Source organism: Ochotona curzoniae, unplaced genomic scaffold (assembly GCF_017591425.1).
Source record: "Ochotona curzoniae isolate NIBS_2020 unplaced genomic scaffold, NIBS_Ocur_1.0 scaffold_2453, whole genome shotgun sequence".
Taxonomy (NCBI): domain Eukaryota; kingdom Metazoa; phylum Chordata; class Mammalia; order Lagomorpha; family Ochotonidae; genus Ochotona; species Ochotona curzoniae.
Window position 1 is genome coordinate 29,259,028 of NW_024467094.1, and position 21,297 is coordinate 29,280,324.

Genomic DNA, 21,297 nt, shown 5'->3' on the forward strand with positions numbered 1-21,297 from the left:
TCGAAGAAGCGAATCATAAAAAGTGTGCAAAAGTGGCTGCTTCTGCGGCACAAGCCTCCAGGACTGGGCGTGCGGCAATGTCCTACGGCCACCACGGTTTCAAACACGAAAACTTGCCCGCACTCGCCGCCCGAGCGCGCGTCGCGGAGACCGCACAGCCTGTCGGGCTTCGTAGTCTTCTCGGATAGGCGGCCCCGCTTCCCACGATGCCCCGCGGCGGGTCGCGGCGCCTGCGCAGTGCGGACGGCGGGCCGAGCAGAGTGCCAGGCTCTTTTGTTCAGCGGAGGGGAGGGCCGTTGGCCGGGGCCTGCGGTACGCCGCTTCAGTGAGGGGCTTGACTCGCGGCCACCGGCTCGCTGCTTCCTGGGCGCCACTCCCCCGGCCGGCCCGACGCGACGCGCCCAGGCAGCGCGGCCCCGATTCTTCTCGAGCTCTCGGGCGCTGCTCTGAGGTACGGGGCCCCGCTCGGCGCGGGGGGAGGGGGCGCGGCGGCCGCGGAGCCGGCGGGGAGGGCCGCGCCGGGGCGGCGGGCAGCTCCGGCCGAGCGCGCCCTGTTGTCCCCGTTCCCGCGCCCTGAGCGATGGAGAGGGCGGGGCGGCTGGTCCGAAGGGAGAGCGGGATGCCAGCGGTTAGGTGGTGGACGGAGTGCTGGAGGGGTGTGTGTGTGAGAGAGAGAGAGAGAGAGAGAGAGAGAGGGAGGTGGGCGACGTCGCTCGGCTGCGCTTGAGAGCGAGAGAGACAATACGACCGCGGGTTCCAACTGCAGGAGGGTCAACTTTGGGGGGAGTCGGGGAGGGGACGACTGCGAGAAACCCCCAAGTTTGGAAACGGAAGCAGCCTGGGGATGGAGGTCGGGTCCGGCGAGGGCGGCGGGAGGAATTCGGTTCCTGCGGGGCGAGGGCGAAGTGTGACTTGGGAGTGTGGACGACGGGGGCGGGGGGAGATGTTGGGGTACACGGGAGTGGCGCCCCCCGAGTGCCACCGCGGGCCACGTCCTCGGGGTCCTGCCCTGAAGGGTGCGAGCGCGGACGGAGCCCGGGAGAAGAACGCGCCTTCGCGGCCCGCAGCTCTTCCAGCATTTTCCAGTACTTTTCGCAAGTTTTGCTTCGGGGTTTGTGGTGCAGTGCCGACGACGCGTGGATTCCGTGCGTCGCTCGAGCGTGCAGGGAGGTCCTAAGCAGCGAAATTGGGAGACAAAGAGGCCCGAGTCGATGTGTTTGTGCATTTTCTTGAGATCCCGTGTTCCTTCAGCCAGCTTTTCCTGGCTGCAAATTCTCAATACGAAGTGGGCTGTCGTGACTCTGTTTTCAGAGTTTCAGATAAAGGTTTTTCATGGCTTGGGGGGTGGGGGGGAGGTCCCTGCTTAACCACCTATAGGTTTAACTCAGTTGAGGTGAACATGTACTTATTTATTTAGAAACGAAGAGTTAAGGAGAAAAGAAGGAAGAAACAGATTCCCTCCCGGTGGATTTTTTTTTTTTTTTCTTTTTAAGATGGTTGTTCCAGAACTTGCGATGAGAGGTGAGGTCTCAGTTGAGGTAGTGCTGTCAGCGGTTTGCAGTAGTTCTGGAAGGTCCAGGCCTTCGGAACACATTTCCAGAACACAGAAGGGGAAAGAAGTGCCTTGGGGTCCCATGGAAAAGGCCCAACTGCTGCGTTGCACCTCCACAGAGCCTCGGGACAGCAAGAATCTTCCCTCCTTCCAGCTTTCCTGTGCTGCTGGTTTTCTTTCGAAGACTGCTGTAGCCAAAATTGGTTTTCATTAATAATGTTAACAATGGGCAGCCTAGTGCTGCTGTTTCATTAAAGGAGAAGCAGTACCTGTATTTTTACGTGTAATTGGCTAGCTGTGAAACTAACAGAAGGAAGCATTGCTGTGTTTTCTAGCCCCATTTTAGGGACTAGGAAATGATTTTTTCAAAAGTCCTTTATAAAGATCATTGGTTCATTTTTCTTCAGTATATTCTCCAGCCAAGTTTCCTTTTTTTTTTTTTTTTTTTTTTTTTCACATGGGACATATCACACTTTTAAAAGCAAATGGCTAGACCCTGGTGCATAGCTAAAGTCCTCGCCTTGCACGCCCGGGATCCCATAAGGGCGCCAGTTCATGTGCTGGAGGCCCAGCTTCACTCCCCGTCCAGCTCCCTGCTTGTCGCCTGGGAAAGCAGTCGAGGACGGCCCAAAGCCTTGGGACCCTGCACCCACATGGAAACCCAGAAGAGGCTCCTGGTTCCTGACTCCTGGCTTCGGATTGGCTCAGCTCCAGATGTTGGAGCCACTTGGGGAGTGAATCATTGGAGGGAAGATCTTTCTCTCTGTCTCTCTTCCTCTCTGTGTGTCTGACTTTGTCATAAAAATAAATAAATCTTTTTAAAGCACAGGGCTAGAGTTATAATCTGTCATGAAATGTAGGTAATTCAGACTTGGTGAAGTGTGACTAGGACTTTGAGATCTTTCTGGAATTCATGCGTTAACAGACTTCATGTGCAGTTACCTAGTAGTTTGCCTGTCTTCCAACTATGTCATTGGCTGGAGTAAAAACTTGCCCTTGGCATACCTGTGTTAGCCTCAGTTTTTAATGTAGTTGCCTAACTATTCAATACAGGAGACATTTGCCAACTGTGTGATGGACAGTTTTAAATGCCTTAGACCCTGGGTCCTATTTTGTTGTTTGTTTGTTTTTAATAAAGATTTATTCATGGGCCTGGTGCCATGGCTTAATGGCTAAATCCTCACCTTGCAGGCGCCAGGATCCCATATGGGCACCAGTTCATGTCCAGATTGTCCCACTTCCCATCCATCTCCCTGCTGCTGGCCTGGAAAAGCAATAGACTCTGCATCCGCATGGGAAACCTGGAAGGAGCTCCTGGCTTCTGGCTTGGAATCAGCTCAGCTCCAGCTAGACACTTGGGTGGCAGCTTCTTTTTTTAAAAGATTTATTTACTTTTATTACAAAGTCAGATATACAAGAGGAGGAGAGACAGAGAGGAAGATCTGTCCCAGCTCACTCCCCAAGCGGCCACAACCACAGGAGCTGAGCCAATCTGAAGCTTCAGTGCCTGGGTAGTCCTGCTTTCCCAGGCCACAGGCAGGGAACTGGACAGAAAGTGGAGCAACCGGGACAAGAACCGGTGCACATGTGGGATCCCAGTGGTTGCAAGGCGAGGACTTTAGCCACTAGGCTACTGTGCTGGGCCTTTTACCTTTAATTGAAAACTACTGAGATCAACATTGTGTAGGTTAGGAATTCCCATGTGGGCACCAGTTCACATCCTCGTTGATCAGCTCCCTGCTCACACACCGGGGAAAGCAGCAGAAGCTGGACAGTGTTCAGAGAATCGGGTGCAGCTCCCGAACCCTGCCTGCAGCCCGGCATTGTGCGCATCTGACGTGAGCCCGTGGGTGGACAAGCACTCTCTGTAACTGCTTTTCAGATAAATCTTTCTCAAAACTACCAATTTATATTTTCTATGTGTCCAATCTAGTCAAAATTCCAGTGTAGCTTCCTAATAATTTTATTTCGCTTGGAGGCGTTTTATTGTATATTAACATTTGCAGATCTCTGAGGCTTCCCAAGCCAAAGCTGTATCTGTATGTGGCGAAACCCTTGTCAGCACACACTCGGGCATCTGAACATATATCCTCTAGAGTTCAAGGGCATGGATTCCTTTAAAAATGAAGCTCATGGGCATTGTGTAGGAGGCAGTGTTCTTATTTTCTGCTCAGATGTTCCATCTGGAAAGCACTTGCCTCACATGCTGCTACAGCTCATGGACTGAAGCAGTTTAGAAACGTGACCACACTTCCTGTGTTACACCTGCTCGCCTGCCCCTGGACACTCGGCAGGGAGTTGCAGATCCTTTCAGCAAGGCGCTACTTGCTTGCATAGGACTTATCGATCAGATTGATCTTATCAACAATCCCCTAATAGGCTGGGAGCTTTAGCCTTCTCTCCCCGTCTGACACAATCATCCTCCCTGCCCCTGTGGGGTGCAGCACAGGGCCCAGTCAGAGTGTCAGAAAACAAATCCAAGCAAGTTTTAAATGGTTAACAGTATTAAAAATTTCTTTCTCTGAAGTTTCTTCAAAGCTAATAATCACCAATCATTTAAGTCTCTGTTTCAGAGCAGTACACATTTCCGAAACATAATGAGTACCCAACCCCAAATCATACTCCTGTGAAATGCAGTTAGAACCTATGTAACATAGAAACAAGAATAAATATTTTTATAGAAAGAACATACTTGGCCTATTAGAGTGATGTGAATGTTAAAAGGTAAGTTTCCAAATGCTCTTTTCCAAGTGAAAATAGCAGCGGATGCTGATGCTCTGGGGACCTCCAGGAGAGAAAGGGTGATGTTCGTCTAGGTTAAGTAGACTTCATCAAGGAAGCAGTGTTTGTTTTTAAAGATTTGTTTATTTTTATTAGAAAGTCATTTTTTTTTCCCCCACTGGAAAGTCAGATACACAGAGAGGAAGGTCTTCTGTCTGATGGTTCACTCCGCTTGCAGCTGCAGTGGCTAAGGCTGAGCCATTCTGAAGCCAGGAGCCCGGAAACTCTTCTGGGTCTCCCGCATGTGTGCAGTTTCCCAGGCCACAAGCAGGAAGCTGGATGGGAAACGGGGCTGCTGGGATTAGAACTGGCACCAATATGGGATCCCCGCGCTTTTAAGGGGACAATTTTAGCCGCTCCTGGCCCAGAAGGTCAAAAATTTTAAAGATTTTTTTTGTATTTATTTATTTTGACTGGAAAAAGTCAGAGAAGAGGAGAGACAGAGAGGAAGATCTTATGTCTGCTGATTTACTTTGCAAGTGGCCACAACAGCTGGAGCTGAGTTGATCTGGAGCCAGAAGCTTTCCTGGGGTCTCCCATGCAGGTGCAGGGTGCCAAGGTTTTAGGCCATCCTAGACTGCTTTCCCAGGCCATTAGCAGGGAAGTGGAGTAGTCAGGACACAAACACATGCCCATTTCTGACCCCGGCATAAGTAAGGCGAGGACTTTAGCTGCTAGGTTACCACTCTGGCCCTAGTAGCATTTACTTTAAGCCAGGTCTTTTAAAATATTTATTTATTTTTATTGCAAAGTCAGATATGCAGAAAGGAGGAGAGACAGAGAGGAAGATCTTCCCTCCGATGATTCACTCCCCAAGTGACCACAATGGCTGGTGCTGCACCAATCCGAAGCCAGGATCCGGGAACTTCTTCCAGGTCTCCCATGTGGGTGCAGGGTCCCAAAGCTTTGGGCCGTCCTCGACTGCTTTCCCAGGCCACAAGCAGGGAGCTGGAAGGGAAGTGGAGCTGCCGGGATTAGAACCAGGGTACATATTCGGTACATATTGGATCCTGGGCATTCAAGGTGAGGACTTTAGCCCCTAGGTTACCACACCGGGCCTCCAATGTTTTAATATTTATTTGGAAGTTGGAGTTTCAGAGATAAGGAGAAAGAGGGATCTTCCACCTGCTGATTCATTGAGTAGATGACCGCAGTGGCCACACCAAAGTCAGGAGTTTGACCTCGTCTCTTGTGTGAGTGCCAGTGGTCCAAACACTTGGGTTCTTCCCAGGCCATTAGCAGGGACCTGGATTAGAAGTGAAGCATCGGGCCAGGTGCGATGGCTCAGTGGCTAAATCCTCACCTTGCCATCACTGGGACCCCATGTGGGCATATCCAGCCTACTCCGTTCCCCATCCAGCTCCCTGCCAGTACCTGGGAAAGCAGTCAAGGACAACACATAGCCTTGGGACCCCCGCACCTGCGTGGGAGACCTGGAAGAAGCTCTTGGCTTCAGATTGGCGCAGGTGCAGCCGTTGTGGCCACTTGGGGAGTGAACCAACAGATGGATCTTTTTGTCTCTGTGAATCTGCCTTTCCAATAAAAATTCAATCTTTTAAAAAAATGGAGCATCCGGGACACAAATCAGCAGCTGCAGTATTGCAGATGGCAGTTGTGCTTGCTGTGCCATAGTGCCCGCCCCTGTTTATTGTCTGCCTGTCTGTCCCTCTGTCTGTTTAATAGGCGGAGGGAGAGAGGGACATGGAGGATTCTTCCATGTGCTGCTTCTCTCCCCAGATGGCTTCAGATAGCCAAGTCTTGGCCAGGCGAAACCAGGAACTTCATCCATCCACCCTCCAAATGGTGCTGGGGCCCGAGTCTTGGATCACCTTCTGCTGCCTTGCGGTGGCATTACCAGGAGGCTGAATCGGAAGGGAGCTGCCAGCACTCTGATGCGATGCCCGAGTCCCAAGCAGCCAGTTAAGGTGCTGTGCCACATCTAACCTGAACAGCCACATTTCTTCACAGAAAACAAACTTTTCCCTTAGGACTTTGAAACTAAAGTGGGATTTTTTTTCTTTCTTTTTTTGGATTATTGTCAAGTTGCTTCCTTTCTCTTTTTTTTTTTTTAAGATTTATTTATTTATTTATATTTTGGAAAGTCAGGTATACAGAGAGGAAGAGAGACAAAGAGGAAGATTTTCCATCCAGTGATTCACTCCCCAAGTGACCGCAACAGCTGGAGCTGAGTCAGTCCAAAGCTAGGAGCCTCTTCCTGGTCTCCCACATGGGTGCAGGGTCTCAAGGCTTTGGGCTGTCCTCTGCTGCTTTCCCAGCAGGGAGCTGGATGGGAAGTGGGACAGCTAGGACTAGAACCGGTGCCCATATGGGATCCTAATGTATGCAGGGTGAGAACTTGAGCCGCTAGGCTACTGCACTTGGACCATATTTTGTTTCTGCTGGTCTCTGCATGTGTAGGCACACCACTGATGCTCACTTGTCTGGGGCTTGCATTGTGGCATAGTGGGTAAAGCCACCTCATGCGCACCAGCCTCCATGTGATGTAAGTTCAAGTTCAGTCTGCTGCACTTCAAATTGCACTCGATGTGGCACGCTTTAGAGAGCAGAAGGGAATGACCCACGTGCTTGGGCCCTGCACTCACATGAGAGACCCAAAATAGGCCCCTGGTTCCTGGCTGGCATGGCCATTTAAGTAACAAGCCAGTGGATGGAAGATCTCTCACTCTCAGCTTTCTCTGTAACTCTGACTTTCAAATAAATTTTTTTAAAAGACCAAGAATTTTGTTTCTTTTGTTTGCCATTCCCCTAACCCCTCACACATGATAGATTCCCAAGAATGTAACTTTTAGATGTGTGACTCTTGTAGGAGTGTGTCTGGGCCTGGCGCAGTGGCCTAGTTGCTAAAGTTCTTACCTTGAACATGCCGGGATCCCATATGGGCGCCAGTTCTAATCCCGGCAGCTCCACTTCCCATCCAGCTCCCTGCTTGTGGCCTGGGAAAGCAGTCGAGGGCGGCCCAAAGCCTTGGGACCCTGCACCCATATGGGAGACCAGGGAAGAAGTTCCTGGATCCTGACTTTGGATGGGCAAAGCTCTGACTATTGTGGCCATTTAGGGAGTGAGTCAGCCGACAGATCTTCCTCTCTGTCTCTCCTCTTTGTGTATCTGACTTTGCAATAAAAATAAAGAAATCTTTAAAAATAAGAGTTAGTGTAAAGCCTAGGACTTCCAGGCAGGCTGTAATGAAGTTGCCAAGCCAGCAGCTCTAGGTACCTGCAGCTCAGATGGCTGCGGAGGCTAAAGGAGATCTTTGTTTTTAAATCATTAGCTACTGGTGAGCATGAATGTTATTAGGAGTTGTCCAGGCAGGAGATGATTGTGATTTGAAACTAGTAGCAGTAGGGATAGAAAAAAAGTATGGATTGGAGAATATTTAAGGTACAAAATTAATGGGATTTCGTTTAACTGGGTAAGGGATCAAAAGTGACTAGGCTTGGTTGTTTTGAATGCAGAGTTCCTTTAGTTGGGTGATAACAGATAACCTGGGGATGCCTCAGTTCAGGTACCGATTGATCCATGTGGTGGTGCACTGCTCTGCCCGGCCAGATGAGGGGCAGACCTAAACGGCACGTGTTGCCTGCTCCTCTTTCTGCTTTCCATGTGGGTCGTGTGTAGGAAGGAGTGTGGGACCCAGGCGGACCTCTGCTCGCCTGCCTTGGCCCTCACTGCATTGGCAGCATCGGGTCTGACCAGGGACACTCTCGTTCTTGCCTTCTTGTTGAATGTTGCCGTGCTCCTCCGTGATAGCTGGGACTTCCCCCGCTACCTTGGCCCCTGGAGCCGTCTGGGTCATTTCCCCTCAGGTTCCTGAAGCTGAGCAGTGGTGTCATTCCTGCCCACTATCACTTCCTGTCGGTGTGTTGCCACAGGATCTGCACGTGCTCCTGGGGAATTTGGGGAGACGGAGCCATTCAAGAACGTTGCTTTGTGGAGAGGGGTGGCCTGTGTCTCAACAGTCCTCACACGTCGGGGGGATTGGCTCAATGGGTACATGCCTGGCTGCTCCTTTTCTCGGAGACATGTGCATGGGGGTGTGGAACAATACAGCTGGCTGCAGTTATAATTTTTGCCAGGGTGTCCCATGCTTAGGGGTGAACAAGAATGTGGATCCCACCCAAGAATGCCATTTGTAATTCATGAGATTCCACCCACGGCTCCTGTGGATGTCTCTGGAGCTTCAGCCATCACCTGCTGCCTTCTCATGCTCATTAACAAAAAGTTAGGTTGGCTGTGGAGTCGTTGGGACTCAACTGGTGCTCTCACATAGCTGTGGATGTCCCAGCTAGTGGCTTAATGTGCTGTATCACAAAGCCTACATGCATTCTATTTTAAGGTATATTTATTTTTATTACAAAGTCAGATATACAGAAAGGAGGAAAAACAGAGAAAGATCTTCTGTTAGATTATTCACTCTGCAAATGAGAGCAATGGCCGGTGCTGCACGGATCCAAAGCCAGGAGCCAGGAGATTCTTCCAGGTCTCCCATGTGGGTGCAGGGTCACAAGGCTCTGGGCCGTCCTCGACTGGTTTCCCAGGCCACAAGCAGGGAGCTGGATGGGAAGGGGAGCAGCTGGGACTCAAATCAGTGCCTGTACAGGCTGTCGGTGCTTACAGATAGATGGAGGATTAGCCAATTCTGTCAACTTACTGCTTCCCCCTCCCTCCCCCCCGAAACTTTTTGAAGCGTACATGGTTGGTAAAGACTGATTTTAAAATCACAGCATCTGGGCCCGGCGCGGTGGCGCAAGTGGTTAAGTCCTCGCCATGAATGCCCGGGATCCCATATGGGCGCCGGTTCTATCCCGGCAGCCCCGCTTCCCTTCCAGCTCCCTGCCTGTGGCCCGGGAAAGCAGTCGAGGACGGCCCAAAGCTTTGGGATCCTGCACCCGCGTGGGAGACCTGGAAGAGGCTCCTGGCTTCGGATCGGCATAGCATCGGCCATTGCGCTCACTTGGGTTGGGGAGTGAATCATCGGACGGAAGATCTTCCTCTCTGTCTCTCCTCTTTGTATATCTGCCTTTCCAATAAAAAAGCAATAAAAAAAAAATAAATCTTAAAAAAAAATCACAGCATCTAATGTTTATTAAACTACCATACTGTAGAGAGTAGCAGAACTGATTTTTGTTGTTGTGTTATTAAGATATACTGTTGAGCCCAGCGCGATAGCCTAGTGGTGTGGCTAAAGTCCTTGTCTTGAATGCACGCCCGGGATCCATTATGGTCACTGGTTCTGATCCTGGCAGCCCTGCTTTCCATCCAGCTCCCTGCCTGTGGCCTGGGAAAGCAGTCAAGGACGGCCCAGAGCCTTATTTAGAAGAGAAATTCTGTTTTTTTTTTTTTTTTTTTAAAGATTTATTTTTATTATTTTTTATTGGAAAGGAGGATACACAGAGAGGAGAGACAGAGAGGAAGATCCTCCATCCGACGATTCACTTCCCAAGTGAGCCGCAACGGCCGACACTATGCCGATCCGAAGCCAGGAGCCTCCTCCGGATCTCCCACGCAGGTGCAGGGTCCCAAAGCTTTGGGCCGTCCTTGACTGCTTTCCCGGGCCACAGGCAGGGAGCTGGAAGGGAAGCGGGGCTGCTGGGATTAGAACCGGCGCCCATATGGGATCCCGGGCGTGCAAGGCGAGGACCTTTAACCACTTGCGCCACCGTGCCGGGCCTGAGAAATTCTGTTTTATTTTCACATACAACTTAGTTTGTTCAAACTCTCCATGGTTTGGTGCAGATTTACTTCCTTTTTCTTATTTTATCTATTTTGCTTGAAACGTAAATTCCTTCTGCTGTTTATCACAGCAGCTTTGTTACTGTATTTTCCTGCCAGGACCACATAAAAGGAAGCAGAGGACAAATTTATGCGCTTTAGCTTTATTAAGATATAATTTGCTGGGCTTGACATGGTAGTCTAGTGGCTGAAATCCTCACCTTGAACACGCCGGGATCCCATATGGGCGCTGGTTCTAATCCCGGCAGCTCCACTTCCCATCCAGCGCCCTGCTTGTGGCCTGGGAAAGCAGTAGAGGACAGTGTAAAACTTTGGGACCCTGCACCCGCGTGGGAGACCTGGAGGAAGCTTGAAGCTCCTGGCTTCTGGCTTTGGATCGGCTCAGTTGTGGCTGTTGCGGCCACTTGGGGCGTGAACCAGCAGATGGAATGTCTTTCTTTTTGTCTCTCCTTTCTGTAAATCTGTTCTATCTTTCAAATAAAATTTTAAAATCTCTTAAAAAAAAAAAAGGTAAGTTATGGGAGATGAGGGCTTGCTTTGTGCTTTTCACTGGCGTTTGGGTGAGTACGTCTTTGCTTGGGTGCTTGATGACATGGGGACTGTAACCGTGCTTCTAGTGCTTCTTTTGCTGAAAGGAACTTGAGAGATCCTTCAGGCAGACCAGAAGTATTCCAGATTGAATGATGGAAGTGATAGAGTTCAAGAACGTTGAATCTCTTTTCTCGTTCCCCGACCTTATTCTAGACTGTGGAGAATGTTAGACGCTCGCCTGTGTTTTGGCTCGCTTGCAGAATAATTGGTGTCTCCCTGCTTGTAATTTGGCTTGAGGTGTATAGTTACGGCCAACCTTATAGCAATGACTTTTCCAAGATGTGCTTCGGAATCACCTAAGGGCCTTTGAAAGGGCAGGTATTATGGTGAAAGCAGCAGCTTTTTATTAATAGAAATAGTTGCAAATCATTTGAATATTTATCAGAAAGTGAATGCTTGCTGAAGTGTGGGGTCCACAGTAGAATATCAATAGCATGACCAGAGGGTAATACATGATTTTTTTTTTGTGTGTGTGAGACAAATGTAATCATATATATATAGAGAGAGAGAGAGAGAGAATGCTTCATTTTATTCATGGTCCTGGCCCAGTAGCCTAGTGGCTAAATTCCTTGTCTTGCTTGTGCCACGATCCCATATGGGTGCAGTTATGCTGCCACCTGGGACTGCAGTTCAGCTTCCGCCAGTGGGTCTGGAAGGCAGCCGAAGGAGGCCCGGGTGTTCAGACTGTTGACACCCATATGGGAAACGAGATGGAGTTTCTGGCTGCTGGATTTAACGTGGCCTAAGCGGGGATTCTGCAGCTGTCTGGGGTGTGAACCAGTATTTGGAGATTCCTTTTCTTGCCTTCCTTTCTCTTCCCCTTTCCTTCCTTTCCTTCTCCTCCCCTCCTTTCCTTTCTCTCAAATGATTTTGAACATTACATTCAGTCCAGACTGTTGAGTGGTGGAATTAAAGCACTTTCCCTAACAGGGATTGGAAAGGAGAAACAAAGAAAGTGAAGCTTAAACACTGTTTTTTGGGAACAAATGATAGCTGAATCTGATGTTCTCACAGCTGTGTGCTCTGACAGTTTTGAACAGGGCCTACTATTGCTGTGGGCTATGCTGAAATTACCTCAGAAAACTTTTTTTAAAAAGATTTATTTACTTTTATTGAAAAGGCAGATAAACAGAGGAGGGGATACAGAGAGGAAGATCTTCCATCTGCAGTTCACTCCCCAAGTGGCCACAACTGTCAGAGCTGAACGCATCCAAAGCCTGGAGCTTTTCCCAGGCCGCAGGCAGGAGCTGAGGGAAATGGAGTAGCTAGGAGGTGAACTGGCAGCCATGTGGGATCCTGGCACAGGCAAACGAGGATTTAGCCACTAGGCTATTGCTCTGGGCCCTGTTTTATTTATCTGTAAAGCAAGTGAAAGGGGGAGTGAGGTCTTCATGTGCTGGTTCACTCCCTAAATGGTTGCAATGCCCAGAACTCTGCTAGGACTTCCGGTCTTCCATGTGGGTGCAGGGACCCAAGCACCTGAGGTGTTTCCTGCATTCCCAGGAGCATGAGCCGGGAGCTGGATAGGAAGTGACCCAGCGCCCATACGGGATACTGACCAGCAGTGCAGGTGGCTGCGCAGCTCTCTCCACAGTCTGCTGCTGACGCAGGAAAGCATTCTGCAGTGTAAGAATTTAGAATAGCACCAGAAAAGATGAAGGGTTTTTCTCTTAACTGGACATTAAATTTTAGAAAATATTGTTTATTCTCTGGAATCTCAAATAATCAACTGTACTTAAGAGTTTTCTAGTAGCCCAATGTGTATAAAATATGCAAGCTAGCAAATATATATGTATATATATATTTTAAAGATTTATTTTATTTTTATTGGAAAGGCAGATATACAGAGAGGAGAGACAGAGAGGAAGATCTTCTGTCTGATGGTTCACTCCCCAGGAGGCCGCAACAGCTGAAGCCAGGAGCCAATCTGAAGCCAGGAGCCTCTTCCGGGTCTCCCGCGCAGGTGCAGGGTCTCAAGGCTTTGGGCCGTCCTCGACTGCTTTCCCGGGCCACAGGCAGGGAGCTGGAAGGGAAGCGGGGCTGCCGGGATTAGAACCGACGCCTATATGGATCCCAGGCATGCAAGGCGAGGACCTTAACCACTGCGCCATCGCGCCGGGCCCAGCAAATATTTTTAGAAGTTTCTGTCCATTTTCCCAGGGACATAAGGAATAACCACATTAGCCAAAGGAAATGCTGTTTCAAACTCTGGCAGAGTACTAATTCCTTTTTCTTTATCTTGGATTATCTGTCATCTTTTGTACTGTATTTTGCATAGCTCTTTTATGGCGTTTTTGCTTATATCTTGTGGCGCCATCTGCTGATAGAAGTTGGTAACAAAAGAATGAATCATTAAAAAGAGTTTTATAGGGAATTAGAATTTTCTTTCGTGTTATTTGAAAAGCAAAAAGTAGAACTACTCAGTACGGCTTCACTTTCCGGAGGCTCCAGCAGCCAAGGATGGGCCAGGCCAAAGCCTGGAGTCCTGGCTGCTCCACTTCTGATCCACTTCCCTGTTACTGTACCTAAGAAAAATCACAGATGGCCCAAGTGCTTGGGTCCAAGACCCCCTACAAGCTCGGGGCGGCTGGCCAGGCCAAAGCCAGGAGCCAGGCATTTCGTCCAGATCTTCCTTGAGAGGGGGGCTCGGGCCTTCTGAGGTTTTTCCCAAGCACAGTAACAGGGCAGGACTCTCGCTGGAGCTCCTGTGGCATGTTGGTGTGTCATGTGAGAGCTTAACTTGCCACAATGCTAGCCCAAATATAAAAGCTTTAAATGGATACACAAGAATTAGTGCAGTTTTGCTATGAAATGTGTCAGTGCTGACTTCATACCTGAACATGTTAGGAAGCTTCCTTATGTGCTGAAATTAACAGGCACGACACTGGAAGTAGCGTGCAGTATTAAAATCAAGTATGGCGATTTTCTTAACATCCAGAGATGTGTCTGCACAGTAAGTGTGTGCCATTAATGCTCTTTTTCTGTTTCTTTTACATTTTAGCAGCGTCACCCTTCACACCAGAAAGCTGGCGGGTACTATGGGGAAGAAACAAAACAAGAAGAAAGTGGAGGAGGTACTAGAAGAGGAGGAGGAGGAGTATGTGGTGGAGAAAGTTCTTGACCGGCGAGTTGTTAAGGGTAAAGTGGAATACCTCCTGAAGTGGAAAGGTTTCTCCGAGTAAGTGTCGTTAACACGTTGAGTCATCAGTTGCTTCTTGGAAAACTAACAGCCGACAGCTCTGGCTGGTGCCGTGGGACTTGATCATGGCTTCCACGGTTTACGGTCCGATTAGGTGTTGGACCTCCATGCACATCACGTAGTGCTCTAAAGCAAGACAGTGATTGCTTTGCAAATAAAACTAATTTTGTCTTGAAGTAAATTTGGCTCTTACTAATTCCTCTTGTCCTGTTGCATCTATATCCTTTGCACAAGTACACTTACGTTGGCGGAACGTGACGTGCTCTCCCTTCTGGTGGTTTCAGTGAGGACAACACATGGGAACCAGAGGAGAATCTGGATTGCCCTGACCTCATTGCCGAGTTCCTGCAGTCACAGAAAACCGCGCATGAGACAGACAAGTCCGAGGGAGGCAAGCGCAAAGCTGATTCTGATTCTGAAGATAAGGGAGAGGAGAGCAAACCAAAGAAGAAGAAAGAAGAGGTAAGGCTAGAAAGAGGCGTTCCTCCAGTTCACAGCGCAAGGTCCCGTCAAAGCTGCGTGACGGCCACATCCTCAGCTTTGTTCTGTCCCTCCCTGGATCTTTGCAGGCATTTCCTGTCAGTCTTTCTGAATCCTGGCGGGCTGCACGCTGTTCTGTGGGCTTATTCTATGAAACGCTATGACCTACGTTTATTACCCATGCTGTAAAAAGAAGTGTAACACTTTTGCTGGGCATATATAAGGGCAAATGAAATAATTCCTACAACTAGGCAACTTTAATCATTTTATTAAAGCATTTAATTTGAGGTAACCGTTTTGATCTGTCCAACACCTTCAGGTCGGTTGTCTTTTGAGGGTAAAAAGCAGCTTTGAAGAGATGGTATCTGTGAACATTTAGCTTGCTTGGGGTGTAGATTCCTTTGCATATCTGGTGGAACGTCCAGCATTCAGACCGAAGGATTCCGAAAGGCCTATTGTAGGAGCTGAGGTCTTGACCAGATGATAGGGGAGATTGTGGGGTGGCGCTGGCAGCGAGGTGGTAGTGACTGCAGTCTGGATGGAGAGCTCCATGGCAGCTGATTGTTCTACTCATGTGGTTTTTACAGTCAGAAAAGCCACGAGGCTTTGCCCGGGGTTTGGAGCCGGAGCGGATTATTGGAGCCACAGACTCCAGTGGAGAGCTCATGTTCCTGATGAAATGGTGAGTTGGTCAGCGTGTCTCTACATTGTTTTCTTCTCTTTCCCCATCTGTTCCAAGCCAGAGGAAAACAGTATGCCTTAGGAAATTCACAAATCCAGGTGGGATAGTGCTTTGGTGGCACCCTCGGCCTAGCTGCCAGCCTGGGCTCAGCAGTTACTGGGAGAGCCCTTGGGCGTCTCAAATCTGCGATTTTTTGAGGTGGGAAACAACCTACAGTGGAGAGGGTGAGGAATCACATTGCACTTTGGACCACTCTCCCATTTAACACCTTCTTAATAAAGATCTGAAAGGCCGCAGAGTCAGACTCTTCACTTTTCAGGGTTAGGACAGAATTTTTATAGCTCTTGCTTTGTCCTTGTCTTCCAGCTTGTGCACATTGTGCAGTTCCAGGATGAGCCAGCAGGGGTCAGCAAGGCCCCTTCTTATAATGAGCATGAAACAAGACTGCTTTTCCTGTTCTTTCCATGAGTAAATATGAGTGATAACAAAGCTCCATCAAACAGCTTAATGACAACAGTTTTTTTTTTAAGTTTATTCATTTTTTTATTGGTAGATTTTTAGAGAAAGAATAACAAAAATATCTTCCATTCACTGGTTCACTCCCTAAACGGCTGCAACCACTGATGCTGAGCTGATCCAAAACCAGCATCTTCTTCTGGGTCTCCCACGCGGGTGCAGGGTCCCACGGTTTAATGCCGTCCTGACTGCTTTGCCAGGCCACAAGCAGGGAGCTGGATGGGAAGTGGAGTAGCTGGGGTCACAAACTGTTGCCCATATGAGATGCCAGAGATTACAGGTGGAGTGTTAGCCAGTTATGCCATCATGGCAGCCCCTTAATGATAGCATTTATATCAAGAAGTTTAAGAACTGTAGTAGGGGGCCCAGCGTGGTGGCGCAAGTGGTTGAGTCCTCGCCTTGCACGCCCAGGATCCCATATGGGCGCCGGTTCTAATCCCGGCAGCCCCGCTTCCCTTCCAGCTCCCTGCCTGTGGCCCCGGAAAGCAGTCGAGGACAGCCCAAAGCTTTGGGAACCTGCACCCACGCGTGGGAGACCCGGAGGAGGCTCCTGGCTTCGGATCGGCATAGTATCGGCCCGTTGCGCTCACTTGGGGAGTGAATCATCGGACGGAAGACCTTCCTCTCTGTCTCTCCTCTCTGTATATCCGCCTTTCTAATAAAAATTAAAAAAAGAAAGAACTGTAGTAGGAGACCTGCATGGTAGCCTAGTGACTAAGGTCCTCACCTTATACTAATCCCGGCAGCCCCGCTTCCCATCCAGCTCCCTGCCTGTGGCCCGGGAAAGCAGTCAGGACGGCCCAGAGCCTTGTGACCCTGCACCCACGCGGGAGACCTGGAAGAGACTCTGGGCTTCGGATTGGCTCAGCTCCAGCCATTGCGGCCACTTGAGGAGTGAATCATCGGATGGAAGATCTTCCTCTCTGTCTCTCCTCCCCTCTGTATATCTGCCTTTCCAATAAAAATAAATAAATCTTTTTAAAAAAAATACATAGGGAAGAGAAAGTTCTTCTGAGCTGTTGCCAAGGATGGCGATATCCTTTCATCCTCTTGTCAGTCAGTTACCCTCTCTAAGTAGTGATTTTCTCTCAAAATGCCTGAGAAGGCCTGACTCGAGCACTGTTGAAGCCTGTGATACAGCCCTGCATTCCTTACACATTTCACTGATCTCATCTTTGGCTGGTGTGGTTCATTCATTCTTGCCATAGAGTTTGTTTTCCATTATTTATTTATTTGTTTATTTTAAAGATTTTTTTATTTATTTTTTTTTTATTGGAAAGCCGAAGCCAGGAGCCTGGAGCTCTTTCGGGTATCCCACGCGGGTGCAGGGTCCCAAAGCTTTGGGCCGTCCTCGACTGCTTTCCCAGGCCACAAGCAGGGAGCTGGATGGGAAGCCGGGCCGCCGGAATTAGAACCGGCGCCCATATGGGATCCTGGCGTGTGCAAGGCGAGGACTTTAACCACTACAGTATCATGCTAGGCCCCATTATTTTTAAAATTTTTATTGCAAAGTCAGATATACAGAGAGGAGGAGAGAGAGGAAGATCTTCCATCCGATGATTCACTCCCCACATGGCTACAACAGCTGAGGCTGAGCTGATCCAAAACCAGGAGCCAGGAACCTCCTTCAGTTCTCCCACAAGGGTACAGGGTCCAAAGGCTCTGGGCCATCCTTGACTGCTTTCCAGGCTGTAAACAGAGAGCAAGATGGGAAGTTGAGCAGCTGAGACATGAACCGGTGCCCATATGGTACTTGCAAAGTGAGGATTTGGCAATTGATCCATGATGCAGCCCTCAAAAGTTCATTTTCTGCTTCCCATTTCAAAACACTTGGTGTGAGAATGGCATTTGATAATTCAGTATAATTATGAATAAACAAGAAAGTATCCACTTCCTTCCATCTGTTCAGTGAGAAATGGGTATCAACTCCTGTAACAGAGGCCGGCATGGTGGCTCAATAGGCTAGTCTGCTGCCTTACGGTGCTGGCATCCCTTTTAGGCTGTGGTTTGTGTCTTAGCTGCTCCACTTCGCTGCAGCTTCCTGCTTGTGGCCTGAAAAAGCAGCAGAGGATGCTCAGGTTGATGGGGCCCTGCACCTTCATGGGGACCCTGGCTTCAGCTCAGCTCCAGCCATGATGAGCATTTGGGGAGTGAACCAGCAGATGGAAGATCTTTCTGCCTGTCCTTTCTGTAAGTCTTCCCATGAAATGAAAATATACTTAAAGCAACAATGTCTCTGAGGGCCTTGCCAGCTGGAATGTAGCTTTGAGAAGAGAGGTAGCCTCTTTCCCTCAGGAGGTTTAGACAGCGAGCCTTCTGTCGCTCTATGAAGAGGTTCAGCTAAAAATGGGCTGTCGGTGACCCAGCTTGACAAAGGCATCCACAAGATTTTGCACCGGAAGGTCTCTGGGGAGGTCACTTGATTGGAGCTGCCAGTACTTGTTACTCAGGCCATGTTTTTACTATTTCCCATCTTGTTTATTTGGAAATAATGTCTTAATATCCTTTTGACACTCTGCTCCCTGTTTGGTCCAAGTTAGGAGAATACTATTAACATCTGGTATCAAAGTCTTTGCTTTGCTTTGTTCCACAGGAAGAACTCTGATGAGGCGGACCTGGTCCCTGCCAAGGAAGCCAATGTCAAGTGCCCACAGGTTGTTATTTCCTTCTATGAGGAAAGGCTGACGTGGCATTCCTACCCCTCAGAGGATGACGACAAAAAAGATGACAAGAATTAACCGCCCTGGGTAGCAGGCCCCGTCACACGTGACTGTGGGCTTCATGTTGGGAGGGAAGAAGTTCTACTTGTCCTGACACCATTGAGGTGGCTTGAGAAGATGTCCTTTGAAGAGCCAGTATAATTTCTGTGCCCTGCAGCAGCCCAAGTGCTTTAAGCTGTTCCAAGCTGTATAGTTCACACACCCATCCCAGGGGAGGGGAAGGGACTAAGTGTTTGAAGGCAGCCCATTCTGCATTTTGCTGGGAAAGGCAAAGGGCCTTCTATGAAGGACAGAAGTTGCAGAATTGGGTGTGTGGGAGAACAAAAAAGATACTGTAGGTCTTCAAAGAGCATCTCCCCAACCCACAGCCTTCTTCCCAATAGTGTTAACTCCGCATTTTTACAGCGTAGCATGTGTGTAGTTTTTGGCTATTACTGGTGTATTATTTGGGGGTGGGAGGGGTAGGGAGGAAGGGAAATGGTTGGATCATTTTGGGTAAAATTTGGGGCCTGATTTGGTAAATGGTGAAACAGTAGAAAGAACAACTAACTGATGATTCGGTTCTATGTCCAAGATATTGTACCTTAAAAATGTCATTGACACCATCAATGGGGACTGCGAGAGACTGTTGAAAAGCTGTGAATGCCTAAAATCTGGAAGCCAAGGTGCCCCTGCCTGAACTTGGGGCCATCCCCCGGGAAGGCCTAAGCCAGTTCACGAGTTACCAAAGCTGCCATGCTGGAGATGGAAGCTGGGGCAGGACCGTCCACTGCAGGGTGTCCACAGACAAATGCTTCTCTCCTAGAGGTGCTAATCCTTGAAATCAGGCAAGAAGACCCTTTCTTTTCCAATTGTGAAGTTATGTCCATCCAAAACATGGAAGGCATGTGTCGGAGAGCGGAGGCAGTGGTAGAAGAGATGGCGAGTAGGGAGCGGCCGGAGCCCGTGTTCCTGAGGGAGCGGACTCGGGCCTCTGTTGTGTTTTTACCCTTGAGCTCTGCGGGCACAGGCGGCAGGGTTCAGTCACTGACAGCACAAGTTTCACTGAAGCTATCCAAGGGTGGAATGATTTCAGAAGCCCTGGTCTCAGGAGCAGACTTAGCGTTCAAACTAGGGCAGTGGTTTACTTCAAAACACCAAACAATGTTTGTTTGTTTGTTTGTTTTTTAATCCTAAGAATTAACTGATTACCAAGATGTTCCGTCTTGATTCATGAGATCCGTCAGTTCTTGACATGGTCTAGACCTACATCTAGTTATGTCGTAAATATCTCTTTAGGCATGTGTTAGGTTTCTGTGAAAACTGTTTAAATGTAAACTTCATCCCACACTGTCAGTTTTTGTCTTAATAAAACTATAGATTTATATTCTCTGATTTCTGACTTGGTTCTTTCCAGAAGCCTGTTAGCAGATACCGTTCCACACTATACCTGAAGCAACATGGTTTGAGTTATGTTGAGGTATAGAGCAGATTCCGTAACCTCTCCAGGGTGCCTGGCGTGGCCTAGCAGCTAAAGTCCTCACCTTGAGCACCTTACGGGCGCCGGTTCTAATCACAGCAGCTCCACTTCCCATCCAGCTCCCTGCTTCCAAAACCAATTGTAGATTCCTGGATTCCATGTTTAAGGGCAAACTGCTATTGATTATTGTGGCCACAAATGCAGAAATGTTAAAAGTGAGCGTGAACAGGTCCAATGCATCTTAAGTCTGCTTCGGAAAGCATGCCAAGAACACTTTTTCAGGCAGTGTGGACACGTGAGTTGGATGGCTTTCAGGAAGTCACATCAGACTTCTCACCCAGTAGCTAGAAGGGGAGCTGGGTTGTTGCCTTGCACCTGGTAACAGCGGTGACAGTGCTGTTGGAGGGGCGCCTGTGCTGGCAGAGCCAGGCAGAACCTTGCTCCTCCACTGTCTCCACCGGAGTTGTTTACTCTTGTGTGAGTGGGAGTACTCTGTAGCTGATAGTGTACACTTAGAGTGTTGACCACCATTTAAAAAGTTTTTAGTAATCGAATCTTACTTCCAGACATTAACCTTTCTCCTGAAATCACTTCAGTGCTGGCCATATTCACTCAGTCCACTGGATTTCAACCCTTGACCTGGTGTTTGTCCAGCATATTTTTGTAGTCTGTGACATTAGGAATATGCATCTATAAAGCAATTACAGCTCTTAACAGTAAGCAAGAAAGTGGTCAGAGGAAATTGCTACACCAAAATAATTTGGAAGAACTGGAAACTCTGAAACCCAAATCTGATTCTTTCTCCAATAGCACCAGGTCCTGAATTAATGAGCTGCAATTATTTTGATGTATAAGTTGGATCTTCTCATGAGGTCTTGCTTATTTGAAACTTAGAGCTGATGGTAAAAACTTCAGTGTTTTGATTTTTTTGCATTCCGTAATGACAGGGATACTTTGTGAGAACTGTGGAATTAGGCGTTTCTGTCTTTGAAGAATCGTGATATATTTACACAAACTTGAAAGGTGTGGCCTACCCGAGACTGCTGTGCAGTGTATGCCCTCATTCACACAGCCCACTGTTCGCACAGTGCCTGTCGATGCTGCCACCAGCTCAGCGTTGGCCTCAGTAGCCTCGGCTTCTGTCGATAGGCAGCAGTGACCAGGTCGGTGGAGGCATCCTAGTGTTTTGGTGAGGGAGCAAAGAAGTTAGGCTTCTTAAAAAGTTCCTACGTTGCAGGCCCGGCGGCGTGGCCTAGCGGCTAAAGTCCTCGCCTTGAATGCTCCGGGATCCCATGGGCGCCGGTTCTAATCCCGGCAGCTCCACTTCCCATCCAGCTCCGTGCTTGTGGCCTGGGAAAGCAGTCGAGGATGGCCCAAAGCCTTGGGACCTGGCACCCATGTGGGAGACCTGGAAGAGGCTTCTGGCTTCGGACTTTCCAATTAAAGTTTGGGCCCGGCGCGGTGGCGCAAGTGGTCCTGGCCTTGCACGCCCGGGATCCCATATGGGCGCCGGTTCTAATCTAATCCCGGCAGCCCTGCTTCCCTTCCAGCTCCCTGCCTGTGGCC

General features: G+C 49.0%; 1 protein-coding gene across 1 annotated transcript; it reads left to right on the forward strand.

Moving 5' to 3' along the window:
* Positions 1-234: 234 nt before the first annotated feature.
* On the forward strand, positions 235-19,646 carry CBX1 (chromobox 1). Its single transcript, XM_041001038.1, has 5 exons — positions 235-451; positions 13,677-13,853; positions 14,159-14,336; positions 14,942-15,036; positions 18,146-19,646. Exons 2-5 carry the CDS (start codon positions 13,714-13,716, stop codon positions 18,288-18,290), a joined length of 558 nt encoding a protein of 185 aa, XP_040856972.1. The 5' UTR covers positions 235-451; positions 13,677-13,713; the 3' UTR covers positions 18,291-19,646.
* The last annotated feature ends 1,651 nt before the right edge of the window (positions 19,647-21,297 follow it).

What these genes read in the sequence shown, in the direction of transcription:
- CBX1 (XM_041001038.1), top strand. Translation starts at nt 13,714, where the DNA reads ATGGGGAAGAAACAAAACAAGAAGAAAGTGGAGGAGGTACTAGAAGAG. An exon ending in AAGTGGAAAGGTTTCTCCGA is followed by an intron (nt 13,854 to 14,158) that starts GTAAGTGTCGTT and finishes TGGTGGTTTCAG; the next exon opens with TGAGGACAACACATGGGAAC. An exon ending in CTCATGTTCCTGATGAAATG is followed by an intron (nt 15,037 to 18,145) that starts GTGAGTTGGTCA and finishes TTTGTTCCACAG; the next exon opens with GAAGAACTCTGATGAGGCGG.